This window comes from Acomys minous (assembly GCF_964271855.1).
Source record: "Acomys minous genome assembly, chromosome: 3".
Classification (NCBI taxonomy): domain Eukaryota; kingdom Metazoa; phylum Chordata; class Mammalia; order Rodentia; family Muridae; genus Acomys; species Acomys minous.
Window position 1 is genome coordinate 79,777,837 of NC_140485.1, and position 27,894 is coordinate 79,805,730.

The following is a 27,894-nucleotide window of genomic DNA, read 5'->3' on the forward strand; positions in this document are numbered from 1 at the left end:
GGTGGCCTTGAGCCCCTATGCTCCTGCTTTGCCTCCGGAGTGCTGACATTACAGGTGGCTTAGTCTTTGTAGATAAGCCACTGTCTGTTTTAGAAGAGGCGGTAGGTTGATGCTTCTGTGAAGGAGGGGCCATGTGGAAAGAGACTGCTGAACACTGGTGACGGATGAGAGCAAGACCTGACCTACACTTCAGAGGCTGACCTGTGGGCTTGGGCGCTGGTGAGGGGGGGCGTGGAGCTGCGGTGTCCAGCTGGGCTTTGATGCCACTTCCTAAGATGTCTGTGCAGGCGTTAGTGGTGTAGCTCAGTGGCAGAGCACTTGCTCAGCAAGGTCCTGGGCTGTAATCCGTAGTACTAATAAAACAACTAATATTGATTTAGATACTGTCCAAGGGCTGGGCATGGTAGCAGACATCTTAAAATCCTAGCACTCAGGAGTCAGAGGAAGGGAGATTGCTATGAGTTTAAGGCCAGCTTGTTCTACATAGTGAGTTCAGGACAGCAGGGCTATGTAGAGAGGCCATGCCTCTGAAGTAATTATTTAAGAGGAAAGCAGCTGCTTTTCCTGACCCTCAGAGCACACTTTCTAAGGCATTCCTCAGTTCATTCTTCTCCCCCAGTAGCCGTTCTTTCCTCTCTTGGGTCTATAGACAGCTGTTCCAGAGAAGCAGTTATTGGTCCTAGGCAATTAGGGCGGGAGGGAACTGTGTTATTTCACTCTGCTGTCTCCTGGGGCAGGGAGTGAGCTGAAGGTCCTGTGTTCTAGCCTCCCCACTCTGACAGCACGTACACGGGCCTTCCTCTCTCCGGCTACCAGCTATGTGGGAAAGCATGTGAAATAAAAAACTCTATCTAGCATTTCCCCACTCTGAGCCAATTTCCCAGAAATCTTTACTCAGACTTTTGGCAAGGTCAAGGGATCCTGAGCCTACTTTGCTTTGAGCTGTAGCAAAGCACCTTTCTCACGGGTGCCACCTCCCTGGCTCAGGGGGACTTGATGATGATTCCAGGGTGTATAGCTCGGTAGGTGGAGGAGGCCTCTCTTGGAGTCAGGACTTGGGTAGGGCCTGCTCCTGTCTCTGCGCAGTTGTCTGAGCAAGTACCTGAAGTCCAGAGCGCTTGTCTGCCATTCGTCAGTACAGTGGGACAGCAGTGTTGCAGGAATTCTGTCCTCTGCATCCAACTTCTTCCTCTCAATGCTGTTTTCCTACTTCCTGTTCTGTCCGCCATGAATTCTTAGTCTGTATTTCTTGGTTTGAAGAATTGAATGTTCAGAATTCTTTTTCTATTTTCTCATTTTTTAAAGCATTTCTATTTTTTAAAGATTAACATACAAAATAATGGTTTTATCATGGCATCTCATACATATATGTCATAATACTTTATTTTCATTTATTCTACCCTCTCATATCCTACCTCTCTCTTCCAGATTGTTCCCCTCCTCCCTGGTTCCTTTTTTTGTTTGTTTGTTTGTTTGTTTGTTTGTTTGAGACAGGGTTTCTCTGCGTAGCCTTGGCTGTCCTAGACTCGCTTTTTGATCTCACACTTATCAGAGGAAACATGAGTGTTACTGGTTTATAAGCCATAATCATTAGGAGATGTGTGTTTTGAACCATTATTTTCAACTGGTTTGTTTTTTGCTTTGTTTTGTTTTGTTTTCTGTTTTTTGAGACAGGGTTTCTCTGTGTAGTCTTGGCTGTCCTGGTTTCACTCTGTAGACCAGGCTGGCCTCAAACTCACAGTGATCCACCTGCCTCTGCCTCCTGAGTGCTGGGATTAAAGGTGTGTGCCACCACGCCTGGCTCAACTGATTTCTTGGTCACTTTGGAACCTGTATTGAAACGTCTATCTTTGGTTTAAAATATCTGAAAGGGAATAGCTGCTGTTTTTTTCAAAAAGAAAAATCAGTGCCTTTCCTAAAACACAAATAAAACAATGTACTCTTAGCTGGATGCAGTGGCTTGGAGGACTTAGATAAGAGGCTTGTTGCAAGTTTGATGCCAGCTTAGGCTACAGAGTGAAACCAAAAAAAAAAAAAAAAAAAAGAAAAGAAAAGAAAAAAGAAAGAAAGAAAAGAAGACCAATGATATGTTTTTATTTAGGAAAAAAAAATGTGGCTTCAAGATAGAGGCAGACAGAGTGATGAGCTGTTCTGAAGTGCAGAGGGCGAGGTCTCATAGCTCTGAATATCATGAACAATAATTGCAGACTTAGTAACTTGGTTTATTAGATGTGGATGTTAATAGATGTTCTCTATTTGTAAATCTTTGGGCTGAGGTTTTACAAAACCTTTCTGGCTCTGAAAAATTCTCCAGAAACGTGTCTGTGACATTGCAGGTTGCTAAAGGTGGGATATTTTGACTTCCTTGGTTTCCTTTCATGGGAACTAAGCCAAGTTCTTTGGTTCTGTTTGAGTTAGAGCCTTGCATATCAGGAAGCACTTGGCAGGCAATTGAGCAGTCAGGAGTTCTGTGTTAATATGGATTTGTTGAGTGAAATCCTGATTGACCAGGCCACACCTTTGTTTCTTTTCACAGGCAGCGTTTTCCTCAGTGCTATTTTCCTTGCCTTAGCAACGTACCAGTCTCTGTACCCAATCACCTTGTTTGCCCCCGGACTGCTTTATCTTCTCCAGGTAAGCGCTTGCTGGTGCCAGTGTCCAAGTGACACTCAGTACATGTCCTGGTCCCTTCTGGGGGGAAGGAAGGGTGTGGGCCACTAGCAGCATTTGGAGCTAGGGGTGTAGCCCAGTGGTTGGGTGTTTGCCTAGCACACAAGGAGGCTCTGGTTCAGTTCCTAGCACCACAAAACCAAACCACACAGCTTTTAAAAAATGTAGCTGGGGTTGGGCCTTGAGCCAAAGATGTCTTCTGTTAGAAAAGACTAATATGAAACAAAGACTGTCTGTCATTGCATGTGTGTAGGGACAATTCATTTACAATATTTGTAGTTAGCCAGGCATTGGCAATGCATGCTTTTTAGACCAGCACGCAGGAGGCAGAGGCAGGTGGATCTACAGAGTGAGTTTCAGCACAGCCAGAGCTGTTACACAGAGAAACCCTGTCTCGAAAAACCAACCAACCAAAAAGAAGATTTGTAGTAGGGCTCCACTAAACACTGCATTTTCTTTGTTTTACCGAATATACGTAGACCTCTTTGAGCTCATTTAAGGCTTTTATTTATTTATTTATTTTTGCTTTTTGAGATGAGCCTTGGCCATCCTGGGCTCGCTTTCTAGACCAGGCTGGCCTCAAATTTTTTATTCTTAATAAGAGCACTTGCTTTGCAAGGTTCTTTTAGTGATTAAACCATATGGCAAAGTTTAGATTGCATCTGCAGTTTACTCTGCACTAATGGTAGTAGCAACCTTTTTTGAAGCATGGTCCCAGCCGGCCTTACACATTACACGTGGCTGACCTCTGCACTGCTTTGGAAGCCAGGCCACGTTGCAGTGGCAAGAACATAGTGAGTGGTCACTACTGACCACAGTGACCTAAGAATCCTGAGGGCTGACACTGTGGAGAACAGCACACACGTGAGGCACTAGACACCATCTCATTTCAACCTTAACAGCTTTGTGGGGTAGGTTATGTCATTAGCTACAGAGTAACTAAGTAGATTTCACTTAGACACATGAATTAAAACTGGAATTTGGGGAGGCTCAGTCTCTCATCTCAGCCATGGAATGGCAGCACTAAGCTATGAGCTCAGGCAGTCCGACTCAGGAGTTTCCAACCATCCCTTTTTTCAGATTATACAGGATGCTCATCCCAAGCCTGGGGTGTAGCTTGGCGGTAGAGCACACCAGTCGACATTCACGAAGGCTCTGGGCGTGACCCCTAACTACTCCCGTACCCCATAAAACAAAGCTCGTATTAAGTCAGGAGCTAGGCACTGCATGCAGGACCCAAATGGACCCAAGTCTGTTCTTAGAAGAGAAATGTTTGCTGAAGGTGTGTAGTTGGCAGCACCGGGATTCAGATGCAGAAGTCTGGCTTACACTCACTAAAATAGGTCATGTGTTATCATGTTATGTTACTTGGTGATAATAGAATCATATTGATGTGTACAGTGGTAAAAGGTTAAGTTATTCCTCTTTATTAGTAATATACATAGTAGAAATTTGTTTTTCTTCATTTTGGTACTGAGAGTTGAGTGTAGGACCACACACATGCTAGTCAAGTCCTTTACCACCAAGCCAGATCCTCAACCCTTTTCCTACTTTTAAAAAAATTTTGAAAAACAATCTACTAAATTGCCTACTCACTATGTAAGGCAGACCTTCTCAGTAACTGGAATTACCTGCTTGCATTACCAGGCCGAGCTTGAAATCAATCAATCCATCCTTCTTTCCTTCCTTCCTTCCTTGCTTTCTTCCTTCCTTCCTTCCTTCTCTCTCTCTTTCTTTTTCCTATGTACCTTCTTTCCATCCTTTTTTTATTCTTCCTTTCTCTTTTCTTTTCTTCCTTCCTTCCTTCCTTCCTTTCTTGTCCTATACACATGTACATGTGTGCCCATGTAAACATCCAGAGGCTAGAGGAAGAGGTTGGGTATCTATCCTGTTCTAGCATTCTCTTCCCTATTCCCTTAAGACAGGCTCGCCACTGAACTTGGATCTAGGCTGGTAGCCAGATAGCCCTATGCATCCTCCTGTCTGCCCCAGGCAGTGCTAGGGTTAAGGGATTTTTGCAGCCATGCCTGGCATTGTATGTGAGTGTGGGAATTTGAACTTGGGTCCTCATGTTTGTGTAGAGAAAGTAAGTGCTCTTACTTTCTGAGGCATCTTCCTAGCCAATGGAAAAATTTTCTTTATTATTTTCTTTGTCTTTTTTGCTTTGTTTGTTTATTTTCAAGACAGGGTTTCTCTGTGTATCCTTGTTTTCCTGGACTCACTTTTTTTTTTTAATTATTTATTTATTATGTATACAGTGCTCTGCCTACATGTATTCTTGCACGCCAGAAGAGGGCACCAGATGTCATTACAGATGGTTGTGAGCCACCAGGTGGTTGCTGGGAATTGAACTCAGGACCTTTGGAAGAGAACCCAGTACCCTCAACCTCCGAGCCATCTCTCCAGCCCTGGACTCACCTTTTAGACCAGGCTGGCCTTGAACTCATAGAGATCCACCTGCCTCTGCCTCCCTGAGAGCTGGGATTACAGGCATATGCCACTGCGCCCAGCTTCTTTATTATTTTCTAATTGGATCTAGAGCTGTGAAGACTTCTATAGTAATTATACAATTATATGCAAAACAGATTGTTCATCAGAAAGCTTGAGCCAGCCTGTGGTTTATAAGCAGTAACCACAGAGGAGTGACCTGTCTCCTTGTCTGCCAGCACTAGCTTTTCAGATTAGATTTATAGTTGCTAATTTAATAGATGAATCATTATATGGTGAAGTTACCTTTTTTTTTTTTTTGAGACAAGATTTCTCTGTGTAGCCTTGGCTATCCTTGACTCTTTGTAGGCCAGGCTGGCCTCGAACTCATAGTGATCCTCCTGCCTCTGCCTCCTCAGTGCTGGGATTAAAGGCGTGTGCCACCACACTCAGCCTTGTTTTGATTTTCTTTTATGTTCTTGTTGAATTCAAGAATTTTCCACATAACAATATGTATTTGCCGTGTGTGTGTATGTGTGTGTGTGTGTGTGTGTGTGTGTGTGTGTGTGTGTGTGTGAGAGAGAGAGGGGGGGGCGGGAGAAAGAGATTATGTCCAGGTGAATATGCCTATGTGTGTACATGTGGAGGCCAGAGGTCCAATGAGGTGTTTGCTATTGCTCTCCATATTTTTTTTCCCAGAGTCTATATGTAGTGTTCTGGGTGACTTAGGACTCACTATGTAGACCAGGCTGGCCTCAAACTCGCCTGCCTCTGTGTCTCTAGTGCCGAGATTAAAGGGGCATGTCACCACACCCAGCGTCTCCTCTCCACTTTATCTTTTGGGAGTGTCTCTCACTGAACTTGAAGCTCACTGACTCAGCTAGACTAGCTGGCCGGCAAGCCCCCGGAGCCACCTGTCCCTGCCTCCTCAGAGCTGGGATTACGAGTCCATGGCCCCATGCTAGACTTTGTAGGCACGCTGAGGAATCTGAACTCGGGTCCTCAGGCTTGTGCCATAAGCACTTTACCCAGGGAGCCAACCCTTTAGCCCGAGTACTTCCTTCCTTATTTCTTCATCTTCCCTCCTTCCTTCTTCCCTTTTCCCGTTTGCTTGACCCTCCCCAGTTGGGATTACACATGCATACACTCACTCCCTGCTGGATTTTCTTTCATATGCATACTTTATCCTTTAGGAAATCTGACCTGAGGCTTGCCTCCAAGTCTGATGACCCTAGTTATATATGTTCCCAGAACCCAAACGGGGAAAGAGAACCAATTTTCTGAGATTGTCTTGTGACTTCCACATGTGCACTATAGCACATGTATGCACATATACATACACACAAATAATAAATAAATAAATGTATTGTTAAAAATATAAAAAGAAAACTTGAGTCTGAGTATAGCAGGTTGTTAATATTTAAACTAAGTCTGAAAACAAACAAACAAACAAACAAACAAACAAAAATCCTAATGATAAATTTGGTGATTGCATCATTTCACCTTTTTTTTTTGCATACTTAAATTTTTTCAGAATAAGAAAAAGGCACTAGGACACAGTTTTAACAAGTTGGTTTGGATACCTTTGTCTGGCTTTCTTCTTCAGTTCCCTCAGTCACAAAATAGGATAGCAGGACAATGAGACGGATCAGCTCGTAAAGCATTGCTACACAAGCCTCGTGACCCACAGAGGAAGAAGAGACCTCACTTCTTGAAGTGGTCTACTGACTTCCATACATATACCATGACACGGACATGCTGTGCTTATGTCTGTCTGTCTGCCTGTCTGTCTGACTCTGTCTCTCTGTCTCTCTCTCTCTCTCTTACACACACACACACACATATTAATAATAAATTTAAAATGGGTTAATGGTCCCTGCTGGCAGGGCTAATGTGTGTTGTGTATCTAAAGTACAGTTTAATGAGAGCTCTGCAGATACAGTTACTTAGTATTCACACAGCAATGACGTAGTCATGGAAAGGACAATAGTCACCAGCTTGTAAAACAAGGACTGATGAGAGAAAAGGCAGATTACTTCTTTTCCTCTTTTGACACAGTAACCCTGCTTCCATTCTGCTGGTAGAGTGTCCAGAGACTGCAACATGTAGATAGTGGATAAGCTAGTGTCTCATCAGAACCGAAGGCAGAGACTTATTTTTCTGTTCTCTCATGAGACACAGACAGGATCGAAAGCAGGGATGCTGCATCTGGCTCCCTGGTGAGTCACTGGTGAAAATGATAGTTTGAGCCCATCTGGTCCCTTCCCCCAACTCTGCTCTTCTTTTGACCTTGGCCTGGAGCCTAGTTTCCAAATTAGAGAGACCTTCCAGTGTTATGATCTGAGAGCATGCAGAGTGAAACCGAGAGCCCGGTATGTCACAGTGAACATCAAGCCGAGAGCACAAGACCGAGAAGGCGAGCTGGTGCCCCTCATTGTGATGCATGCTTGTAACTCCAGCACGCAGGTCACTGAGGCAGGGGGATTGTCATGAGTTTGGGACAAGCCTGATTACAGAAAGAGGTCCAGGCTAGCATGGGCTACATAGCAAAAAAACAAAAAACCCACCAAAACCCAAAAACCATAAAAAAAGAGTGGGGGTGTGGAGAAAGAGAAAGCTTGAGGCTATTACGCTGGTGAGGGAGACGAGGAGCAGGGGTTAAAGGAGCTCCTGGCACAACCTAGGAAGTGTAACCCCTTTCTTCCTTTTCGCTTGGATTTCTTTTTCTTTTTCCTTCCTTCCTTTCTTTCTTTCTTTCTTTCTTTCTTAGGTTAAAACCTACATGGAGGCTGGAGAGATGGCTCAGTGGTTAGGCGCTCGAGTCCTAGCACCCACACGGCAGCTCACAGCTGTCTGTAACTCCAGTTCCAGGGCATCCGACACCCTCACACAGACATGCATGCAATCCAAACACCAGTGCACGGAAAATAAAAATAAGTAAATCATTCAAAATCTCATGGACTTCAGAGAACATTAAAAATATGGACTGCTTCCCAAATTTGCATGTCTTCCTTGCGCAGGGGACATGCCAGTCTTCTCTGCCATCCCAGCGCTAGTCTATGTGCTGCTGAAGCAATCATTTTGCTTGGAATTCTTAAAGCCTTGGACCCCCATGAGTGGTTTGAAACCCAGTTCTCTTTCAGTGACAGTATCAGACACCAGGCTCTTTTATAGGCACTGTTTTGATTTAAAAAAAAAAAAATACTGTCTGACCTCTTGTTTTGGATTGAAGAATTTAAGCCTGTGAGTTCCATGTTTTTCTGTGTCTTGGGATAGACCATTTCGTGCTGCCTCACAAGGGAGTCAGTCCCATCAGGCTTTCCCTGACCATTCGCAGTTACATCTGTCCTTAGGAGGGGCCCTTATTTAGAATTTTATACTCTGCTCCATTTCCAGAAACAGAAATAGCTTTGTGTTGTTTGTTTTGCTTCCGGGAAGTTCCAGGGATGAGGCAGAAGGGCTGTTAGTGGTCTCCTTTTTATAAATAGGCAAAATACAGGGCAGCTCTTGATCATGTGTTTATAACCCACTGTTCTGAGAAAGCCTTGAACTCCTGGTCCCTCTGCTCCCTACTCAGCTCCTGCAGCCTTGTTATGTTCCACGCTAGTGAGAGACCCAGTCTCAAAAACAAAGGGATGTGAGCAGTAACTAAGGAACAACACCAAAGTTATCTACCGTGTTCCATGTGCACACATGTACACACATATATAGGTGTGCATAGTCACAAAAGCACATGTCCCTACAAGTGTGGGAAATGCAAATTTAAAGTGAATTTTTAAAAATGCAATCCTCTTCATGTATATATGTGCATGTGTTTATGTTTACATGTGTTGGAGGCAAGTGTGTATGCAGATGCACATGAACATGTGTGCATCTGCCTGTGGAAGTCAGAGGATGATTTCATTGATCACTTTCCACTACATATATTGGGGCAGGATATCTCACTTAAACCCATAATTTGCCGGGCGTGGTGGTGCACGCCTTTAATCCCAGCACTTGGGAGGCAGAGGCAGGCAGATCACTGTGAGTTCGAGGCCAGCCTGATCTACAAAGTGAGTCCAGGAGAGCCAAGGGCAAACAAGGAAACCCTGTCTGGAAAACAAACAAACAATTAAAAAACAAAAAACAAAAACAACCCATAATTCCCCTGTTTGGCTAATCTTGTTGCAGCTTTTTGCAGGTATCCCTTGTCTTCATGTCCTGAGTGCTGGGATTATAGGCATAAGGCACCATGCCTGGCTCCCTGGGTTCATGTTTTAAGATTCCAAGAGCTTAAATAAAAAAACCATTATTTGGTTCCAACTCCCTTTAAAGACATGATTCTGATAACTGGACTTTCTCCTTTTCATATGAAGAAAATGGTTTCCATGGACATTTTTTAGAGCATTGGGAAGACAGAAATACATTTCTCTCCTTTTGGGGTTTGAGTTAAAGTTCAGTGATGGAACACCGGCCTAGTATGTTCAAGCCTCTAAGGTTGGTGTCTATCCCTGATAAAACCCTCCCCTTCTGTAACAGGTTCGGATTCTATCATAAGAAGCCATCAACCAGCAACTTGAGAATTATGTTCCTAGATGTTTATGTATGTTAGTAATAGTCTGACTTCTGGGATATTGCAACTGCTGTTTAAACATTTTCAGGCTGAGGGTGTACATATCCGTGAACCAAACCAAGTAAACAAATGAGTTTGCTTCATCTTAGTATTTAATTTTAGAAAATAAGTTCCAAGGACATAGTTCTGTGGGTAAAGCACTTGACACGGAAGCAGAAGGACTTAAATTTGGATCCCCAGAACACATACAAATTCAGAGTGGGCACAGCAGACCACGTTGTGTTCCCGACATGTGGGACACAGGGTAAGGGAGTCCCTGCAACAAGCTGGCGAGCTAGACTGGCCAAACCATTGAGTTTGGAGCTGAGGCGAAAGATCCTGCCTAAATATAATATATAAGATGGAGAGTGATAGAAGATTTCTAGTGTCACTTCTGGCTTCCACAGGCACATAGGTGACCCCCACCCCTGAGATGTAAATATGCATACACATATACCACACAAATACATTTTAAAAGTTGTATTTTTCAAAATTTACAGTAAGAATCTCCATTTCTGACTTTTTATATATGTGTGTATATGTGTCTTTGTGTGCAAGTACATGTGTGCACATGGGTATGGAGGCCAAAGGACAATCTCTGACATCGGTCATCAGGCACTGTCACGTTTATTTGTTTTGTTTGTCTGTTTGTTTTTAAGCAGGTTCTTTCACTGGCTTAGAACTCAACAAATAGGCCAGGCTGGTTAGCCAATGAACCCTAGAAATCCTCCTGTGTTCTCCTCTCCAGTCCTGGCATTACAAGCACACACCACCACATCCAGCGTTGATTCGCATACATTTTGGCAATCAAACTTAGGTCTTCATATGTGCAAGGCAAGTGCTTTACTGATAAAAGCTAAAGCCTTATATTTGCACAAATCCACCACGTAAAGCATACCCTCCTAACTTGACCATAGTCCCCTCTCTGTCACACTTGTTCCCTGTCCTGCCCCTTAAGCATGTGATACGTGTTTGTGTCTATGTATGCATGTGCTCACGGAAAGGTCTAGAAACAAAGACTGATCTACGCGTCCTGCGATCTAGAGCTGCCATTTTCCCATGAAAAGAAACGAGTTTCTAGCTGGATGTTGTGTACTCCCAGCACTCAGGGAGGCAGAGGCAGGTGGATCTCTGTGAGTTGAGGCCAGCCTGGTCTACAAAGCAAGTAGCCAGGACAGCCAAGGCTACACAGAGACCCTGTTTCAAGAAACAAAACAAAACAAAACAAAAAGAGTTTCTTAGAGAAGTAGCTGATTCCGGCACAGGGTCATCATAGAATACTGTGATACCCAATAACAAGGAACCAGCAGCTGCTGAAGTCCTTCCAAAAGTCTCAAGAGTCAACCTGAAGAGTCTCCTGTTGACCAAAGATGGATTCAGTAGGCTAAGAATGGTCGGGGCTAGAGGACTGAGAAAGGAGCACAGTTGGTAGAATACCCGACCTGGCTTTCATTCCTAGTGCCCCGTAAAGCAGTCAGGTATGATGGAACATGTCTGTCATCCCAGGACAGGGAGGTGGAGGCAGGAGGACCCGAAGTTCCAGGGCATTCCCTGCTGCACAGTGAGTTTGAGGCCAACCTGGGATACATGAGACCTTGTCTCCAAAAACAAAAACAAAACAAGGGCCGTGAGGATGGCTCCTCTGGTAAAGGAGAAGGCTGATGATCTAAATTGGTACCTGGACCCCACACGGTGGAAGGGGAGAACCAACTCCTGGTAGTTCTCCTCTAACCTCCCTCTGTGCCTCACACACAAATAAATACGCACACGCCATTGAAACAGTACAGTGAATGGCTCTTGCATGACACCCAGGGTTGACCTCTGGCTTAACACATACACACACCACCAACAACAACAAATGAACTTCAGTGTGTGAGGCGTGGCGGTTCACTCCGATAATCTCACCACTGGAGAGGACAGTGCAGGAGTATTGCTGTGTTTTGTGGCCAGCCAGGCCTATGTAGCAAGAGACCTTCTCAGCATGGCATTGTGGCATACAGCTGTAATTGTAACGCTTGGCAGGAGGATCATGAGCCCAGGGTCACCCTCAACTACACAGTAAGTTGGAGTCCAGCCTGGGCTACATGAGATCCTGTCTCAAAGGAAACAAACCAAAACCAAAACTTGTGTTTCGGGTGCTGGAGAGATGGCTCAGGAGTTAGGGCGTGTACTGCTCTTGCAGAGGCCCTGAGTCCCAGCACCTGTGTTGTGGGTCACAGTTGTCTGTCCCTCTAGCTCCAGAGGGATTAAATGCCTCTGGCTTCTGTGGGCACCTGCACTCACATATGAACATCCACACACAGACATAATACCTGCACATAATTAAAAATAGAATAAAATTAAAAATAAAATAAAATTAAAAATAGAATAAAATTAAAAATAAAATAAAATTAAAAAAAGAAAGATTATTCAAAAACAATGAAAAGAATTACTGAGACAGAAGGATTGACATAAGTTTGAGGCCAGCCTGGGTTACACAGAGAGGCCATCCTTGGCTACATAGAGAAGCCAGCTATGGTACAGAGTGAGTCTAAAAAAGAAAAGCATTTCACGTATGCCGTGCTGTGTAAGAGGAGCAGTCCTGAAAGATTAAATGCAGCTTCAGTTTTTACAAATAGACACAGTAAATATTCTTCATCATGTTATCATTTTGTGGCTGTGTTCCCCACAGAACTTATCTAAAAAATAAAATTGCAGTCCCACGAAAGCCTTCACTTACCAGGAAACTGGGACAGAGGGGAGGACATCCCATTGAGACTCTGAATGAGAGAAGCATGGGAGAATAGCAAAGTAGAAGGATCCAGAGGGTCCTAGAAACCTACAAGTAGAACATTATGATAGGCAGATTTGGGCACAGGGGTCCCGCTCAAACTAAGGCACCAGCCAAGGACAATACAGGCGGTAAACCTTAAACCCCTACCCAGATCTAGCCAATGGTCAGAACATTCTCCACACTTGAGTGGAGACTGGGATATGACTTTCACACGTACTCTGGTGCCTCACATTTGACCATGTCCCCTGGAGGGGGAGACCTGGTGGCACTCAGAGGAAGGACAGCAGGTTACCAAGAAGAGACTTGATACCCTATGAGCATATACAGGGGGAGGAAATCCCCCTCAGGAACAGTCATAGGGGAGGGGAGTAAGGGGAAAATGGGAGGGAGGGAAGAATGGGAGGATACAAGGGATGGGATAACCATTGAGATGTAACAAGAATAAATTAATAATAAATAAATAAATAAATAAAATTGCAGCTGGAACTTGCAGTTTGCTAAGGAAGAAAACATTTGGCATTCAAATGTCAAAGGTAACACAATGAAATAAGTCACTAAGAACAAGGTCCAAACAGGAACGTAGGTGTTGCGTATTTTCTGCTCCTGCCTCCACCTTCCATCGGGGAGAGTATGGTAATTTACTCATATCTAGTTTATAAGACTTAATGATTTTTTTTTCTTTCTGAGACAGGTCTCTCTGTGTAGCCTTGGCTGTCCTGGACTCACTTTGTAGACCAGGCTTGCCTGGAACTCACGGCAATCAGCCTGCCTCTGCCTCCCGAGTGCTGGGATTAAAGGCGTGCGCCACCATGCCCAGCCCTATTTCTTTTTAAAAATTTATTCTTAAAACTTTTTGTTAATATTTACTTTTATTTTCTGTGTATGGGTGTTTTGCCTTCATATGTATCTCTGTACCACACAACTGCAGTGCTCATAGAGGCCAGAAAAGGGTATCAGATCTCTAGAACCAGAGTTATAGACAATTAGGAGTCGCCATATGGGTGCTAAGACGCGAACCCAGGACCCTTGGAAGAACAGCCAGTGCTCTTAACACTGAACTATCTCTTTAGCCCTAATAGAACTTTTTGTAATGATGGAAATGTTCTGTGCCTAACTGGTCAATACATGCACACAAAATATAGTAGTCACACAATATACAATAATCATAAATAAAGCAGTTACAAAACACTATAGTCACAGTCACATTTGGCTGTTGGACACTTGCAAAGTGTGTGAGGCCAGGCAGTGGAATCATATCCCAGCACTTAGGAGGCAGAGACAGGCAGATCTCTGAGTTTGGGGCCAGCCTGGACTACAGAGCAAGTTCCAGGACAGCCACCAGGGCTACACAGAAAAATGCTGTCTTGACCTACCCTGATCCCCGAAAAGAAGAGTGTTAGAGAGACTAAAGAACCGAATTTCATTTGTATTTTCATTAATTTAGATAATGGCATGTGGCTTAGTGACAGCACATTTAAGGCAAAAAAGATGAGTATAAGAAAAGTAGAGCTGGGCTGGAGAGATGGCTCAGCGGTTAAGAGCACTCGCTATTCTTCCAGAGGTCCTGAGTTCAATTCCCGGCACCCACATGGTGGCTCACAACTGTCTGTAGCTCCAGTTCCAGAGGATGCGACACCCTCTCACAGACATACATGCAGGCAGAACACCAATGCAAATAAATAAAATTAAAAAAAAAGAAGAAGAAGAAGAAGAAGAAGAAGAAAAGTAGCGCTGTATAAATGTAAGGTTAAAGAGGTGCCCTGGGCTGGGGCGGGCTCCTTCCCTGTTTTACACTGTCTTTGTTTTCTGACAGTCTTGAACTCTTAAGCAGATAATAGAATACATGTGCAATGACAGTGGAAGGGAGACTTATCCAGGGGAAATAAGAACCAGCCAGAGATGGACGGGGAGTACAGTAGAGGGCAGGGAGGAAGCGATGTAAATTACAACAAAGAACAGTGACACATTGAAAATGCCATAATAGGGGCTGGGTATGATGGTGCACACCTGTAATCCTAGCCCTTGGGAGAGAGGCAGGGTTGATTCTCAGCATCCGTAATTACAGTTCTAGGGGGTCCAAAACTTTGCTCCGCACCAGGCATGCACATGGTACGCGTACATACATACAGGCAGAACACTATACAAAAAAAAATAATCTTTTAAAAAAGGAAAATACAGCCAGGTGCGGTGGCACAGGCCTTCAATCCCATCACTCAAGAGGCAGAGGCAGATGGATCTCTGTGAGTCCAAGGCCAGCCTGGTCCTCAAAGTGAGTTCAGGACAGCCAAGGCTACACAGAGAAACTTTGTCTTGAAAAACTAAAAAAAGAAAAATACCATATTCTGGACTTTAAAAATAATTATAGTTTTGCCTTTTATGACTAGTTAACAGGTATGAGCCAGCATGCCTGGTTCTATCCTAGAACTTGATACAGGTGAAATACAAACTTTTTTGTGTTAAGCTTCTTCCAAGTAGTCTGTGAGTCAGTGCTGCTTCTACAGACATTCCTTCTTATTCAGGTGTGGTCTTACTCATGCAGGTGCGCTACACCTGGCTTACTGCAGCCTCCCTAGTGTGTGTGTGTGTGTGTGTGTGTGTGTGTGTGTGTATGTGTGTGTGTGTGTGTGTGTGTGTGTGTGTCTGTGCGCACACGTGACACAGAGCACACATGGAGGTCTGAGGACAACTTTTGAGAGTCAGTTCCCTCTTTCTCCTGTGTGGTTCTTGGCAGTCAAACTCAGGTGTCAGGCTTGGCCTCTCAGTGCTTTTCTTGGCGTGAGTGCCTTCAGAAAGATAATTTGAGATTCTGCAAACTTGTTTGCTTTCAGGATTTCAGTGACTTATTTTTCTTATTTTTTGAGACAGAGTCTCACTGCGTGGCCCAGGCTGGTCTTGAACTCTTGTCTTACCTTAGCCTCTGTCATACTGAGAGACTACAGGTGTGAGCTGCTGTGTATGCCGTCTTTGCCCCTTGATTTATAGCTTCTCTTTCCTGTGAAAGGCAGAGAAATGTTGACTGAAAATATGGCCCCCACCAGTCATTTTTTTTAAACAAGGTCTCAAAGTAAAAAAAAAAAAGAAAGAAATATTTTCTTTGCCATTTTGTTTCATATTCGCTTTTTGGGGGGAGAACAGGGACAAAGTCTCATCATGTAGCTCTGCCTGGCTTGGAACTCACTCTATAAACCAGGCTGGCCTTGAACTCACAGGGACCTGTCTGCCTCTCGCTCCTGCACATGCACCACCATGCCAGGCAAACATTTGCTTTGAACATATTTATTGACCACTATAGGTAGAGCCTGTAAGATGCCTTGCTGGGTTAGCTTTCTGGGACTCTCATGGTGAAAGCTGAGAGCCAGCTCCTGTAGATTGTCTCTGGCGGGGTGTGGTGGCCACACTCCCAGCACACCCTGCAGAGGCAGGACAAAGCAAGTTCAGGACAGCTAGGCCTACAAAACCTGTCACCTCTTTGTCTTCCCTGCCCTGCCATGTGAACACTGCAGCACCACATACACAAATAAATAGAATGTATTTTATAAAGTCCTGGGGGTTTTTTTTTCTTCTTCTTTTTACTTTGGGAAGCTATTGTGACTTTAGTGTCCATCCTTTTTCTTTGCTTGTTTGTTTATTTTTGTTTGTTTGTTTGTTTTGGTTTTTTGAGACAGAGTTTTTCTGTGTAGCCTTGACTGTCCTGGGCTCGCTTTGTAGACTAGGCCAGCCTCAAGCTCAGAGAGATCTGCCTGCCTCTGCCTCCCGAGTGCTGGGGTTAAGGGCGTGCGCCACCACGCCCAGCTGCTTGTTTGTTTTTGAGACAAGGTTTCTCCCTGTAGCCCTGACTTTCCTGGAACTCGCTCTGTAAATCAGTCTGGGATTAAAAGTGTGTACTGCCACTACCTGATTTCTTTTTATTTTTTTAATTACATTTTAAAACGTATTTTTTTGTGGCGATTGCACACACATGCCACAGTGCATGGAAGGTGGCCAGTGGAGAACTTGTAGGACTGGATTCTCTCTTCGGTCCTGTGGATCTCAGATTTAGGGCAGGCTTGGTGGCAAATGCTCTTAACCGTCAAGTCATCATGCTAGCCAGTGTATACCCTTCTAATATAAAGGATATAAACTTTTGTGCTTAAATTCCTACATATGTATAAATCATACATCTATTGTTGGATGTAATTTCAAGATAGCATAAATGTTCTTATTTTTTGTTGCTGATTTGACAATTTTCTGCTGTAACCTTACATGTTTGAGATTTAGCTATGTTGACAATATATCAATGCAGTTTGTATGTCATGTGCCATTGTCCCATTGCTTTTTAGTATCTTCTCATTGGTATTTTGTGCACAATGTCTCTAGCATGCACACCTCACAGCGATCCACCTGCCTCTGCCTCCCAAGTACTGGGATTAAAAGTATGCACTACTACACCTGGCTTGTTTTGAGTTTTTTTGTTTGTTTTTGGGGTTGGGTTTTTTTGTTTGTTTGTTTGTTTTGTTTTTTTGAGACAGGGTTTCTCTTTGTAGCCCTGGCTGTCCTAGAAGAGGATGCTTGTGTTTTTGTTTTTCTTTTATCTGTTTTATGAAAATAATCATCAGCTGGGCGTGGTCGCACACCCTGTGATCCCAGCACTCTGGAGGCAAAGGCAGGCGGATCTCTGTGAGTTCGGCCAGCCTAGTCTACAGAGCAAGTCTAGGACAGCCAGGGCTACAGAAACCCTGTCTCAGAACAACCAAACCAAACCAAACCAAACCAAACAAAACAAAAAAACAAAACAAACAAACAAAAAAGCAAGAAAGAAAAGAATCCTCACCAGGCAGTGGTGGTGCAAGCCTTTAATCCCAGCACTTAAAAAGCAGACGCAGGTGGGTCTCTGAGTTCAAGACCAGCCTGGTCTATAGAGAAAGTTCCAAGATGGCTAGAGCTACACAGAGAAAGCCAGTCTCCAAAAAACAAAAAAAGAAAAGAAATAGCAGAATTGTAAACCTATGTGTCATGGCTTGATTTTTATAAGATATTTTCCCCCCTGTTACTAAAATCTGATGTTTGTTATGAAAAAATGTTTATTTTGAAATTATTTTAATTTAGAAATAGGAAACCTCATAGGGAGCAGAAAAGAAAAGAAAGACACAAAGTATGCAGGCAACTTTTTACTTCATGAGCTTGTCACACCCTCATTTGTTCACTAGTTCCCACGACGAGACTCAGCCACCCACAATAATGTTATTGATGGGGGTGTGGATCAGTTTCACAAAGAAGCCAATGAATCCCATAATAGCAAATCCTATCACTGTGGCCGTGGCGATCTTCTGGAATTCTTTCCTATCGGGTTTGGTGCATCTTTTAACCAGCCGAATTGAGTCCTTTACGAACTGTCGACTTGGCTCAACAAATTGCATTACCTGATCCGTGACTGTTTGCAGGACGGCAGCTTGAGAGAGAAGAGACACGTAACGTAGGAGAGGGTTCTATAGGATCTTTATGCATTAGCTGGTAACCGTTGTGCCCCTGGTGCCCCTAAATACCCTGTTCTCCTCTCTCCTAGCGGCAGTACATCCCCGTGAAAGTGAAGAGCAAAGCCTTCTGGATCTTCTCTTGGGAGTACGCCCTGATGTACATAGGAAGCCTGGTGGTAATCATTTGCCTCTCCTTCTTCCTCCTCAGCTCCTGGGATTTCATCCCTGCAGTCTACGGTTTCATGTAAGTACGGACCTCACTAGAAATTTCTGGAAACTGATTTGTTTTCATAGCTCATGATGGAGTTGGGGAGAAAACTATGCAGTGTTTACAGCAGGGATCCTCATGCTCTAAGATGCCTGAGGGAGCCTGGCGTGCAGACTGCTGTGCTGTCCCTAGGGCTTTTGATTAAGTAGTTCTGAGATAGCCCGGAAGATCACAGATCCATGTCACATTGGGATCGGGCTCTTGTCTGGGACTCTGCACTGTTTCCTTGTGGTAAATTCTAGCATAATAACTTAGTTAATTTGAGTTCTTTGTGTTTTGCCTTGAATAGACATCTATAATGCCTGGTGAATAGTTTTTCCCGGCTTTCTTTCCACCATGCCAAAAATTCTGTTCTTTTTTTTTTTTTTTATTACTCAGGAAAGGAAATGTCATTGTCTTAAGACACAGACTTAGTCTAGGCAAGCCTGATGGCACACACCGGTAATGCTCGCAGTTGGGAGGTGGAGGCAGGAGGGTCAGGATTGAGAGGAATGTTTGGGGCTGGACAGATGGCTCAGAGGTTAAGAGCACTGGCTGATTTTCCAAAGGTCCTGAGTTCGATTCCCAGCAACCACATGATGGCTCACAATCATTCATAATGAGATCTAGTGCCTTCTTCTGTTGTGCAGATGTTACATGGAGGCAGAACACACTGTAAACATAATAAATTAATAAGTCTTTTTTTAAAAAAAGGAAACTTTGGCTATATATTAAGTTCAATTGCAGCCTGAGCTGTGTTACATAGGCTCTGTTTCAATACAACACAGACACACACACACACACACACACACACACACACACACACCCACCCCTACCCACCTACTTATCATCTTGGTTAGGGAACACTGTGTCTCTCCTACCCTTTTTCTCATTCATTGTCTTTTTAAAATTATGAATTAAAGTTAGGTGTGGTAGCATATGCCTTCAACCCTAGCATTTGGGAAATCTTTGTGAGTTCAGGTCCAGTCTTGTCTTCATAGTGAATTTCAGGCCACTCAAGACCCTATCTCAAAAAGACAAATAATACAAAACCAAACCAAAAGCATTCAATCAAATAAACCCAATAAAATAAAAATAATAAGATTATAAACTGGAGCTGGGTGTGGTGGCGCAGGCCTTTAATCCCAGCACTGGGGAGGCAGAGGCCAGCCTGTTCTACAGGGAGAGTCCAGGACAACCAGGGCTCTGTGTAACAAAGAAACCCTGTTTCAACAAACAAACAAACAAACAAACAAACAAAAAAGAAAGAAAGAAAGAAAGAAAAGAAAAGAAAAGAATATAAACGGGGATCAGTTTCAACACTGCTTTTTTCAAATAACAAAAAATATGGTATGGTATGAGCAGCAGATAATACTCTTGTCACTGCCCAGCCTAGTGCCCTTGCTGTCTATTCCTTTAAAAGGCGCGCGCGCGCACATACACACACACACACACACACACACACACACAGAGCTCAGCCTAGTGGTAGAGTGCCTTTATAGCATTCTGGAAGTCCTGAGTTCCATCTCCAGCACTGGGGGCAAAAACAACAACAAAACCCAAAACCCACAAATACTTGCTTTTGTGAATTTGTGTGTGTGTTTGTGTGTGTGTGTGTGTGTGTATACACACTTAGGTAGCATGGACATTTGGAAGAGCCAGTATTGCAGCCAATTCTTGTATGGTTTAACTAGACAAAAGTCTAAATTTTTCAGATGAGTTTTGTTGCCCTGGGGATTTTTGCACAACCTGCTGATGGCTCCTTAAGCCCTTGAAAAACTGGGTTGCAGGCTCAGACATGCTGTTTCCTGGCTCCTGCTATGAGGATGTGGAACACGATTTGGGAGGAGCAGGTTCAGAGAGCTTGTTCCTCTGGGCAGGTCTTTTGAATGCCCAAAATAGATGTTGTTTATTTAAGTCTCCTTCCTCTTGCCAGACTGGGTAGCTCCTGATTGTGAAGTGGTCTGATGTGGAAAAGAGGGGCTGCTCTCTTTGATTTCTAGGATGGACCTCTTTTTCACTTCAGATGCTTTTAGCCTGGCTGGTTTTTGTTTGCTTGTTGAACTTAGAATCCTGCCAAGAATGATCCTCCTACATTTACATTTGGGTTTAATGCAGTCTTGGGGATTGAACCCAGGGACTTGTGCGTGCTAGGCCAGCACTCTACCAATTGAGCTGTATCCCCAGTCCTTAGCTAGTATGTGTCGTAGCTTCTATTTTCTGCCTCTTCAGCCCTACATTTGTAAATTATCTGTATGGGGTTATCTAGGGAGCTCTTTGCACTGTGCCCTCTAGAGGGATGATGTCGTCTTTGGTCTCCCAGTACTGACCCCAGGTCTTGAGCTAAAAGCAGGGCAATGCCAACCGTTTGTAACTCTGCTCTTTTCTCTCCCTGTGTTTTCTTAATTCCAGACTTTCTGTTCCAGATCTCACTCCAAACATTGGTCTTTTCTGGTACTTCTTTGCAGAGATGTTTGAGCACTTCAGTCTCTTTTTTGTCTGCGTGTTTCAGATCAACGTCTTCTTCTACACAGTCCCTTTAGCCATCAAATTAAAGTAAGTGTGAAGACCTGCTGCTAACACATCCACCCTCCGCCGTGTGGCCCGCCTCCCCCTGGCGGTGCCTTTAGACGTGTACCGCCTGCCATCAGGCTTGTGGTCTTTTTGATAGGGTCAGCATTTGAGAGTCACACACAAGTACAGGTTGCAAGGAGGATGTGTTGGAGGCCTGGTCCCCTGGTCTCACCTGGAGGTGCCCGGGGCACAGTACTACTCAGTCCAGTCACCATTCCAGGCAAGAGCAGAGGTTACACTGAGGATGTCGTTGGGGAAAATGGGTCCTTGATCTGTAGCCCAATTATGATTTGTCACAAGCGACTCTAGTTGGGTTATTTGGGAGGCTGGACAGGCACAGCCATTAAATTTTTATTTTATTTTATTTTTTGCAGGGGTGGGGGTGGGGGCTGGAGAGATGGCTTAGGTTAAGAGCACTGTCTGCTCTTCCAGAAGTCCTGAGTTCAGTACCCAGGAACCACATGGTGGCTCCCAGCCATCTTATAATGAGATCTGATGCCCTCTTCTGGTGCGCAGGTGCACATGCAGGCAGAGCACTGTGTACGTAATAAATATAGCTTGAATTTTAAAAAGAATTTTTAATGATTTATTTTATGTGCATTGGTGTTTTACCTACATGTATATCTGCATGAAAGTGTCAGATTCCCTGGAACTGGAATTACACACAGTTGTGAGCTGCCATGTGGGTGTTGGGAATTGAACCCGGGTCCTCTAGAAGAGCAGCCAATGCTCTTAATCTCTGAGCCATCTCTTCAGCCCCATGCACATCCGTTTTTAATGTTCTGGTCAGTTTTCCTCAAATGGAGCTTGCTGTGTAGTTCACATCTACAATGTAAGAGATGTCATGTGCCTTTCTAGCTCTCTGAAATGGGTTGATAGCAAACTCAGCAACTTGGAGGCCAGCATTATCTCCCTGCTGACATTCCGTTCTATAGTTGAGGAATTGTTGCTGAAAGAGATGGGACCTTTCTCCTGGAGTCACATAGCTCTCAGTGCCCAGCTCTGATTCCTGAGGGGCAGGCCCAAAGCTGGTATAGAGAGCAGGTAGCTATTGATGGGCACTGCCTATAAACTGGTGTTCTGGTGTTTGTCTGGTGTTCCTTGCCACATCTGGGCATTTCTTGATCTCTGTAGTTTTCTGCTCTTGTTCTGGGGCCTGGCCCATCCATGCCTGTGAGTAGGAAGACAGCCTTTGCCAGCAGTACCTCTAGGGAGCACTTTTGGTTTATGTTGTGGGATCAGGAGTCTCTAGAGTGGGCCTAGTCCCTGACTAATCTTCCACTGTGTGTCTCCCCTGCCCTGCTCCAGGGAGCACCCCATCTTCTTCATGTTCATTCAGATCGCCATCATCTCCATCTTCAAGTCCTATCCAACCGTGGGGGACGTGGCCCTCTACATGGCCTTCTTCCCTGTGTGGAGCCACCTCTACAGATGTGAGTATTCTGACTGTCTTCACTGTCCACCTAACTCCTGGGCGAGACACTTGCTGGGCACCTGTTGTGCTGGTAGCACTGAGCACGAGGAGGCAGCCTGAAGCGTGCATGTGCCCAAGTGCCCCCTGGTGCTGTGAGCACACAGATGAGTGCCACTTACAGAGCACTTGACTGTGGACCTGACCATTGCTGCTCATTTGTCTTTGCATCAGCCTTTGAGGTAAGAGTCTCCTTTATACAGATGAGAAAACTGAGGTACAGAAAGACAGAGCCACTTGCTCAAGTCGTGACTTCTAAGTAGGAAGACGAGGATTGTAGCCTAGCTCTGTGAGCCTTGCCCAGTGCAGTCCAGCCCCGGGTCTGTGATGATGACCATGTCCAATCTGTACTCCAGTAGTTGGCTGCTAATATTATACAGGGACTGAATTTCTTCTTCTCTCCTCTGCTCCAAGTTTTTGAACTAGGGTCTCATGTTGCCCAAATTGGCCTTAAGCTCTCTATGTAGCTTAAGATGACCTTGAACCCCTGACCCTTCTACCTTCACCTCTCAAATCAGGTACTACAGGTGTGTACTGCCACGCATAGATTTTCCCCCATTGGGTGGTTTTTTGTTGTTGTTGTTGTTTGTTTTTTGTGGTTTTGGTTTGTTGTTGTTGTTGTTGTTGTTGTTTTGCCTGTGACAGAGCCCAGATTGTAGCCAAGGCCACTGAAATCCACTATGTAGCCTATCAAATTAGAAGCAGTCTTCCTGTCGTAGCTTCCTGAATACTGTGATTACAGAGATGAGCCGTGGTGCCAGCAGACATGAAAATTTCATTTAAATGCAAATGTAGGACGCCACATATGACCAGGCTTCCTACTGGACAACGGCCAAGCGTCCCATTGAGCAAGAGTAACTGTAGCCTTGGGCTGTAAACATGAGACTTCCTGCTTCCTACAAAGACCCCTCTCAGTTCTACCCATCTCTCTGGAGGCTCCCTTAGGGCAGATTTCTTTTGCCTCTATGGTTCCAGCATCCAGCATAGATCGTGACACAACAGAATCAGCAAATGTATGTGTAGAAGGGCTTTTGAAGGCTCCCTTTGAAGGAAGCCGAGCCCAGTTACCCTCCTGGCTCTCTGTCTTCCAATGGGAGGGAAACCGATACACAACCAAGAGTCGGAAGTGAACTCCAAGTGCCAGCTTCCAAGGAAGTTAGTTCTTGTTGTTTTGGGCGTGTCTGGATGTCAACCAGGAAGTGAAACTGACCAGCTGCAAGTAGGAAATCTACCTGTAAGTGTGGCCCCAGAGTGAAGGTAAACAGCTAAGTGGGCAGACCAAGCCCAGGCCAGGTGTCTCTTGGGCCTGGGGGAGTGGTGACCAATCCGAGCTGACTGAAGTTACCATCTGCTGCTTGTGACATCCTCATTTCACAGGCAGGAGTCACCTAGAGATGACTCATGAGGCAGTCAGGATACATGGACATGCCTCTGTCTGTGGGAGGGTCCGGCTTCAGCCACTGGTCTTGCCCGCTCTGAAGCAGGTGGTTTTCCTTAGCTGTCTGTCCTGCACAGAGCGTTGCCCTTTCTCAGAGGCACTGTGTGGCAGGCTCACATTGCTGCCTTTGGTAGACAGACTGGATACAGCCTGAGTATACATCTTGCCTTTCCCAGGCAGCTGTTGGAGCCTTTCTGAGTGTCTGAATTTTCCTTTTCCATCTGTCTGATGAAGAGAGTAAGTGGAGCATCCTGGGATGTTTAAAAGGCTGAGGCAGGAGGACAGTAAGTTTGAGGTTAGCCAGGACTACATAAGGGACTTCCAGGCTACGTAGGGAGAACTGTCTCAAAAATAAATGTATTTTTTAAGTTTGAGAAAGAAAATATGTTAATAGTGCTATAGTTATCACCAGTAATAATTAACAAGGAGCATCCCCTGCATATTTCTGCCATCAAAGCTTTGTGCTTAGCAGCCAGAGACATAGAAATAAATATATATTAACATATAATTATTATATAAACATATTATAAAACATATAATAATTATAACTAATATACTCATTTAAATTTATAAATCTATATAATTTATTATTATAATTTTTATAATATATTTATCTTGAAACAATCGTGAGTTCCAGGACAGCCTGGTCTACAGAGCTAGGTCCAGGACAGCCAGGAATACACAAAGAAACCTTGTCTCAAACACCCCCTTCCCCCCCAAAAAAAAAACCAGCAAAAAAACCCCTTGAAATAAATAATTTTATGCCCACAGGGATGATGAGGCAGAGAAGGAGAGGGAGTTTCCAGAATCCTGGGTGACCTAATAGTACCTGTTAAGTGGAGGCTGTTACTGACCGGCTGGGCAGGGAGTTATAGGGACAGCTTGTCTGAAGTACCTGCAGAGAGTAGGCCTGACACACTGTATTGTTTGGAGCACCTCTTTAGGACTTACTATCTATGAGTTCTACTCACCTAAGGTCTTTAGCCTTGGCCTTGGGACCTCTGAATAGACATTTTGTGGTCTTTTGTCCTAGTTGAATATAGCTAATATTGTAGGATGTCCCGTTGAAACACTAGCTGCCAGTATTGAGCTCCCTGCTCCCATCTCACCTGTTTCCTTGTATTGCCCAGTGGGGAAGAAATGATGAATAGGTCCTGCCCTGGACACGCCTTTAATCTCAGCACTTGGGAGGCTGAGGCAGGTGGGGTTCTCTGAGTTCGAAGCCAGACTGGTCTACAGAGCAAGTTCTAGGACAGCCAGGGCTACACAGAGAAACCCCGTCTACAAAAAGAAAAATAAGTAAATGAGTAAATCATTGGCTTCTACAGCCTTGGGTCAGGATGAGTCAGACAGTTCATACTCAGGGTGTCAGAGAACAGCTGGCAGAGCTGTACCAGCCTCCAGTGGTCCAGCTGCACCGCCACCTGCCCCAGCGCTGGAGCTGAACATGTGCTGTTTTGTTCTGTTTTTTAACTATTGTGTAAAGCATTATGCTGTAAGTTCCTGTGTATCTAGCATGTAATTTAAGAAAAGAAACAACTCTGACTGCTGAAGTCCCCTAATTCTTCTATACATTCCTGATGAGACCAGATACGTTAGGTGACATTTTATTTCTGAATACCTGAAGCTTGAGAGGGAGAGGCTCTTGTCAGAAGTTCCTGGGCTGCAGAGCGGTGCCACGGATTGAGGAAGCCACGCAGTGAATGTCTGGGGAACTTGACTCCACCTGACCTAGCAGGTCTGATGAGGGGTGTAGGCCCTGGTCATCTCTGACACCTCCTGGTGCCTGGAACAAGCTGTCCTGTGCCCCAGGTCCCCAGTTCCATCTGCTCTGGCGTAGAGCTTTAATCTCCCAGCCTTCCAGCCAGCAAGAGTGATAGCAGTTCTCTGCTCCTGCAAAGGTCACCACTGGCCCGAGCCCAGCTGGATACCAGTGACGGTCTCCCAAGCACAGACTGGAGGCTGCACCCATAGCCTCTTTCACTTTTGATCCCCGCTCTCTTTCCTGTCACCCCATCTAGAGCCTAGGTCAGAGAACCAGGAGTCACTTGGGCTACCAGGTACCCCAAGTCTTATTCTAGAAATAATAAGGTCCCACAAGTCTTATTCTAGAAATAATATATGTTCTTTTCATCCATGGGGTTTATAGAAGATCAGACAGGAACACTGGGAAATGAAATCTAGATCGCAGCGTGGAGCAGGAAGCTGATTTGTTCCCCTTTTCGGTTTGTGATGTTGCTTGATAACATCAATCTAATAATGCTCGCTGTCAACATCGCTTTCCCGGGGTTCTTCCTGAGGTAGAGGAAGAGACACAGGCTTCCCCGGCAGGTCTCAGGAGACCTGAATCAGGGCTTTGGCCTGTCAGTGTTGGCCATCCAGAACTATGGAAATTCCAGATCAGAAAAGACAACTTTTCAGGACTCCAGGCTAGTGTCCAAAACAGGGGATTTCTTATACCACTAACATTTGAAAAACAGCTGATGGTATTGCCAGCTTTTTGTTTGTTTGTTTTGTTTTCCAAGACAGGGTTTCTCTGGGTAGCCTTGGCTATCTTGGACTTGCTTTATAGACCTGGCTGGCCTCAAACTCACAGCAATCTGCCTCTGCCCTCCAAGTGCTGGGACTAAAGGCGTGCACCACCAAGCCTGGCTAAAATTATTCCCACCCCCCCCCACCCCCCCCCCACCCCCCGCAAGATAGGGTTTCTCTGTGTAGCCTTGGCTGTCCTGGACTCACTTTGTAGACTAGGCTGGCCCTGAACTCAGAGATCTGCCTGCCTCTGCCTCCCAAATGCTGGGATTAAATGACTTTTTAAACAACAATAATAACAAAAGAAGGTTACTTACCTTCTTTGTAAAGAACGGACATGATGGTGTGTGTATGTGGAAGGTGGAGGCAGGAGGATCAGGAGGTAAAGGTCATCTTATCTTAGGACACATATCAAGTTGAAGGCCAGCTTTGGCTACATGAGTCCCTCTTTCAAAAAAACAAAACAAAACAAACAAAATTAGTGAGTTGTATGTTGGCAAAAGCTAAGCTTTAAAAATAACTTCAAACTACTTTGTCCTACAAAGAGGAGGGGAGGTGGGAAATGAATGGGCTGTGGCTGCAGAAATGGCCCAGTGCTTAAAAGCAGTTGTTACTGTGCTATTGCAGAGGACCTGGGTTCAATATTCAGGTGTGTCATAACTGTCCATAACCCCCGTTCCAGGGAATCTGACACTGTCTTTTGACCTCCATGGGTACCAGGCACACACATGGCCACAGACATATATGCAAGTAAAATGCTCATAAAATAAAATAAAATAAAATTATAGCCTGTTGTGACATGCACCCAACACTTGGGAGGTAGAAGCAGGGGTATCAGGAATTGAAGGTCATCTCTAGCTAGTTTGAGGCCAGCCTGTGCTACATGAGACTCTGTTGGGAGGAAGAGAGATTTGTAAGTCATATAAGGAAGAGTAAATGAAGGTCACTTAAAGGGCAAAACAAACACTGAGACAGTGTGTCTTTAGCCCAGGTGGGCTGTGGCACCATCTAGACCCACTGCGGAACTCTAATGATGCTGGCCCGTGCCCTGCTCTCACCCATGCCACACTGCCACGTCGTATCCCACTGGGGAGTTTGGAGATGAGGAGACCCTGTGTCTTCATGAAATGGCCTCACTGTTATGCCTTGGAGCATCCACGGACTTGCTGACTGAGGCTAGTCTTAGGCAGACAAGCCTACAGTGGGAGGAAAGTCTCCAAATACAGATTCCCCAGCAGTTGTGGGCATGAGGAGCCATGGCTGGGGTCTGCAATTTGCCTTCTAGCACACAGTGATTCTGGAATGCCCCACCTTTGAGCCACATGGGCTGCTCCCTGTGTGACTGCCACAGCAGACAGTGGGTGCTGGGCTAACTGGCCGTCTGTCTTTGCAGTCCTGCGGAACATCTTCGTCCTCACCTGCATCATCGCTGTCTGCTCTCTCCTCTTCCCTGTCCTGTGGCACCTGTGGATTTATGCAGGAAGTGCCAACTCTAATTTCTTTTATGCCATCACATTGACCTTCAACGTTGGGCAGGTAAGAGTTGAGGGCACAGCACGGGGTCAGGGGTTCATTTCGAGACCCCGGCTATCAGCAGAGGCCCTGGGTTCCCACCCTGTAGTTGTGACCATGCAAGGGTGGGGGAGGGGAACACTCATTGTCACTGGGTAGGGGGACTAGGGAGGGGACAGTGTGAAACTGAATCTGTTGTACATGTG

The 27,894-nt window shown here is 44.9% G+C and overlaps 2 protein-coding genes across 3 annotated transcripts in view; one reads left to right on the forward strand and one right to left on the reverse strand.

Annotated features, from left to right (window-relative positions):
* The window catches only part of PIGU (phosphatidylinositol glycan anchor biosynthesis class U), an 80,136-nt gene that overhangs the window by 38,928 nt on the left and 13,314 nt on the right, over positions 1-27,894 (forward strand). For both annotated transcript variants that reach the window (XM_084775775.1, XM_084775776.1), the window contains 5 exons: positions 2,537-2,634; positions 18,004-18,158; positions 20,574-20,717; positions 22,044-22,168; positions 27,570-27,712. In XM_084775775.1, coding sequence (XP_084631901.1) covers positions 2,537-2,634; positions 18,004-18,158; positions 20,574-20,717; positions 22,044-22,168; positions 27,570-27,712 — 665 coding nt within the window. The remainder of the gene's footprint in view (positions 1-2,536; positions 2,635-18,003; positions 18,159-20,573; positions 20,718-22,043; positions 22,169-27,569; positions 27,713-27,894) is intronic.
* On the reverse strand, positions 17,596-17,917 carry LOC311593273 (protein transport protein Sec61 subunit gamma-like; the record flags this gene model as incomplete). The annotated part of the gene is made up of 1 exon (XM_084774482.1): positions 17,596-17,917. A coding segment is annotated over one exon (255 nt), but the record flags the coding sequence as incomplete, so codon positions are not given.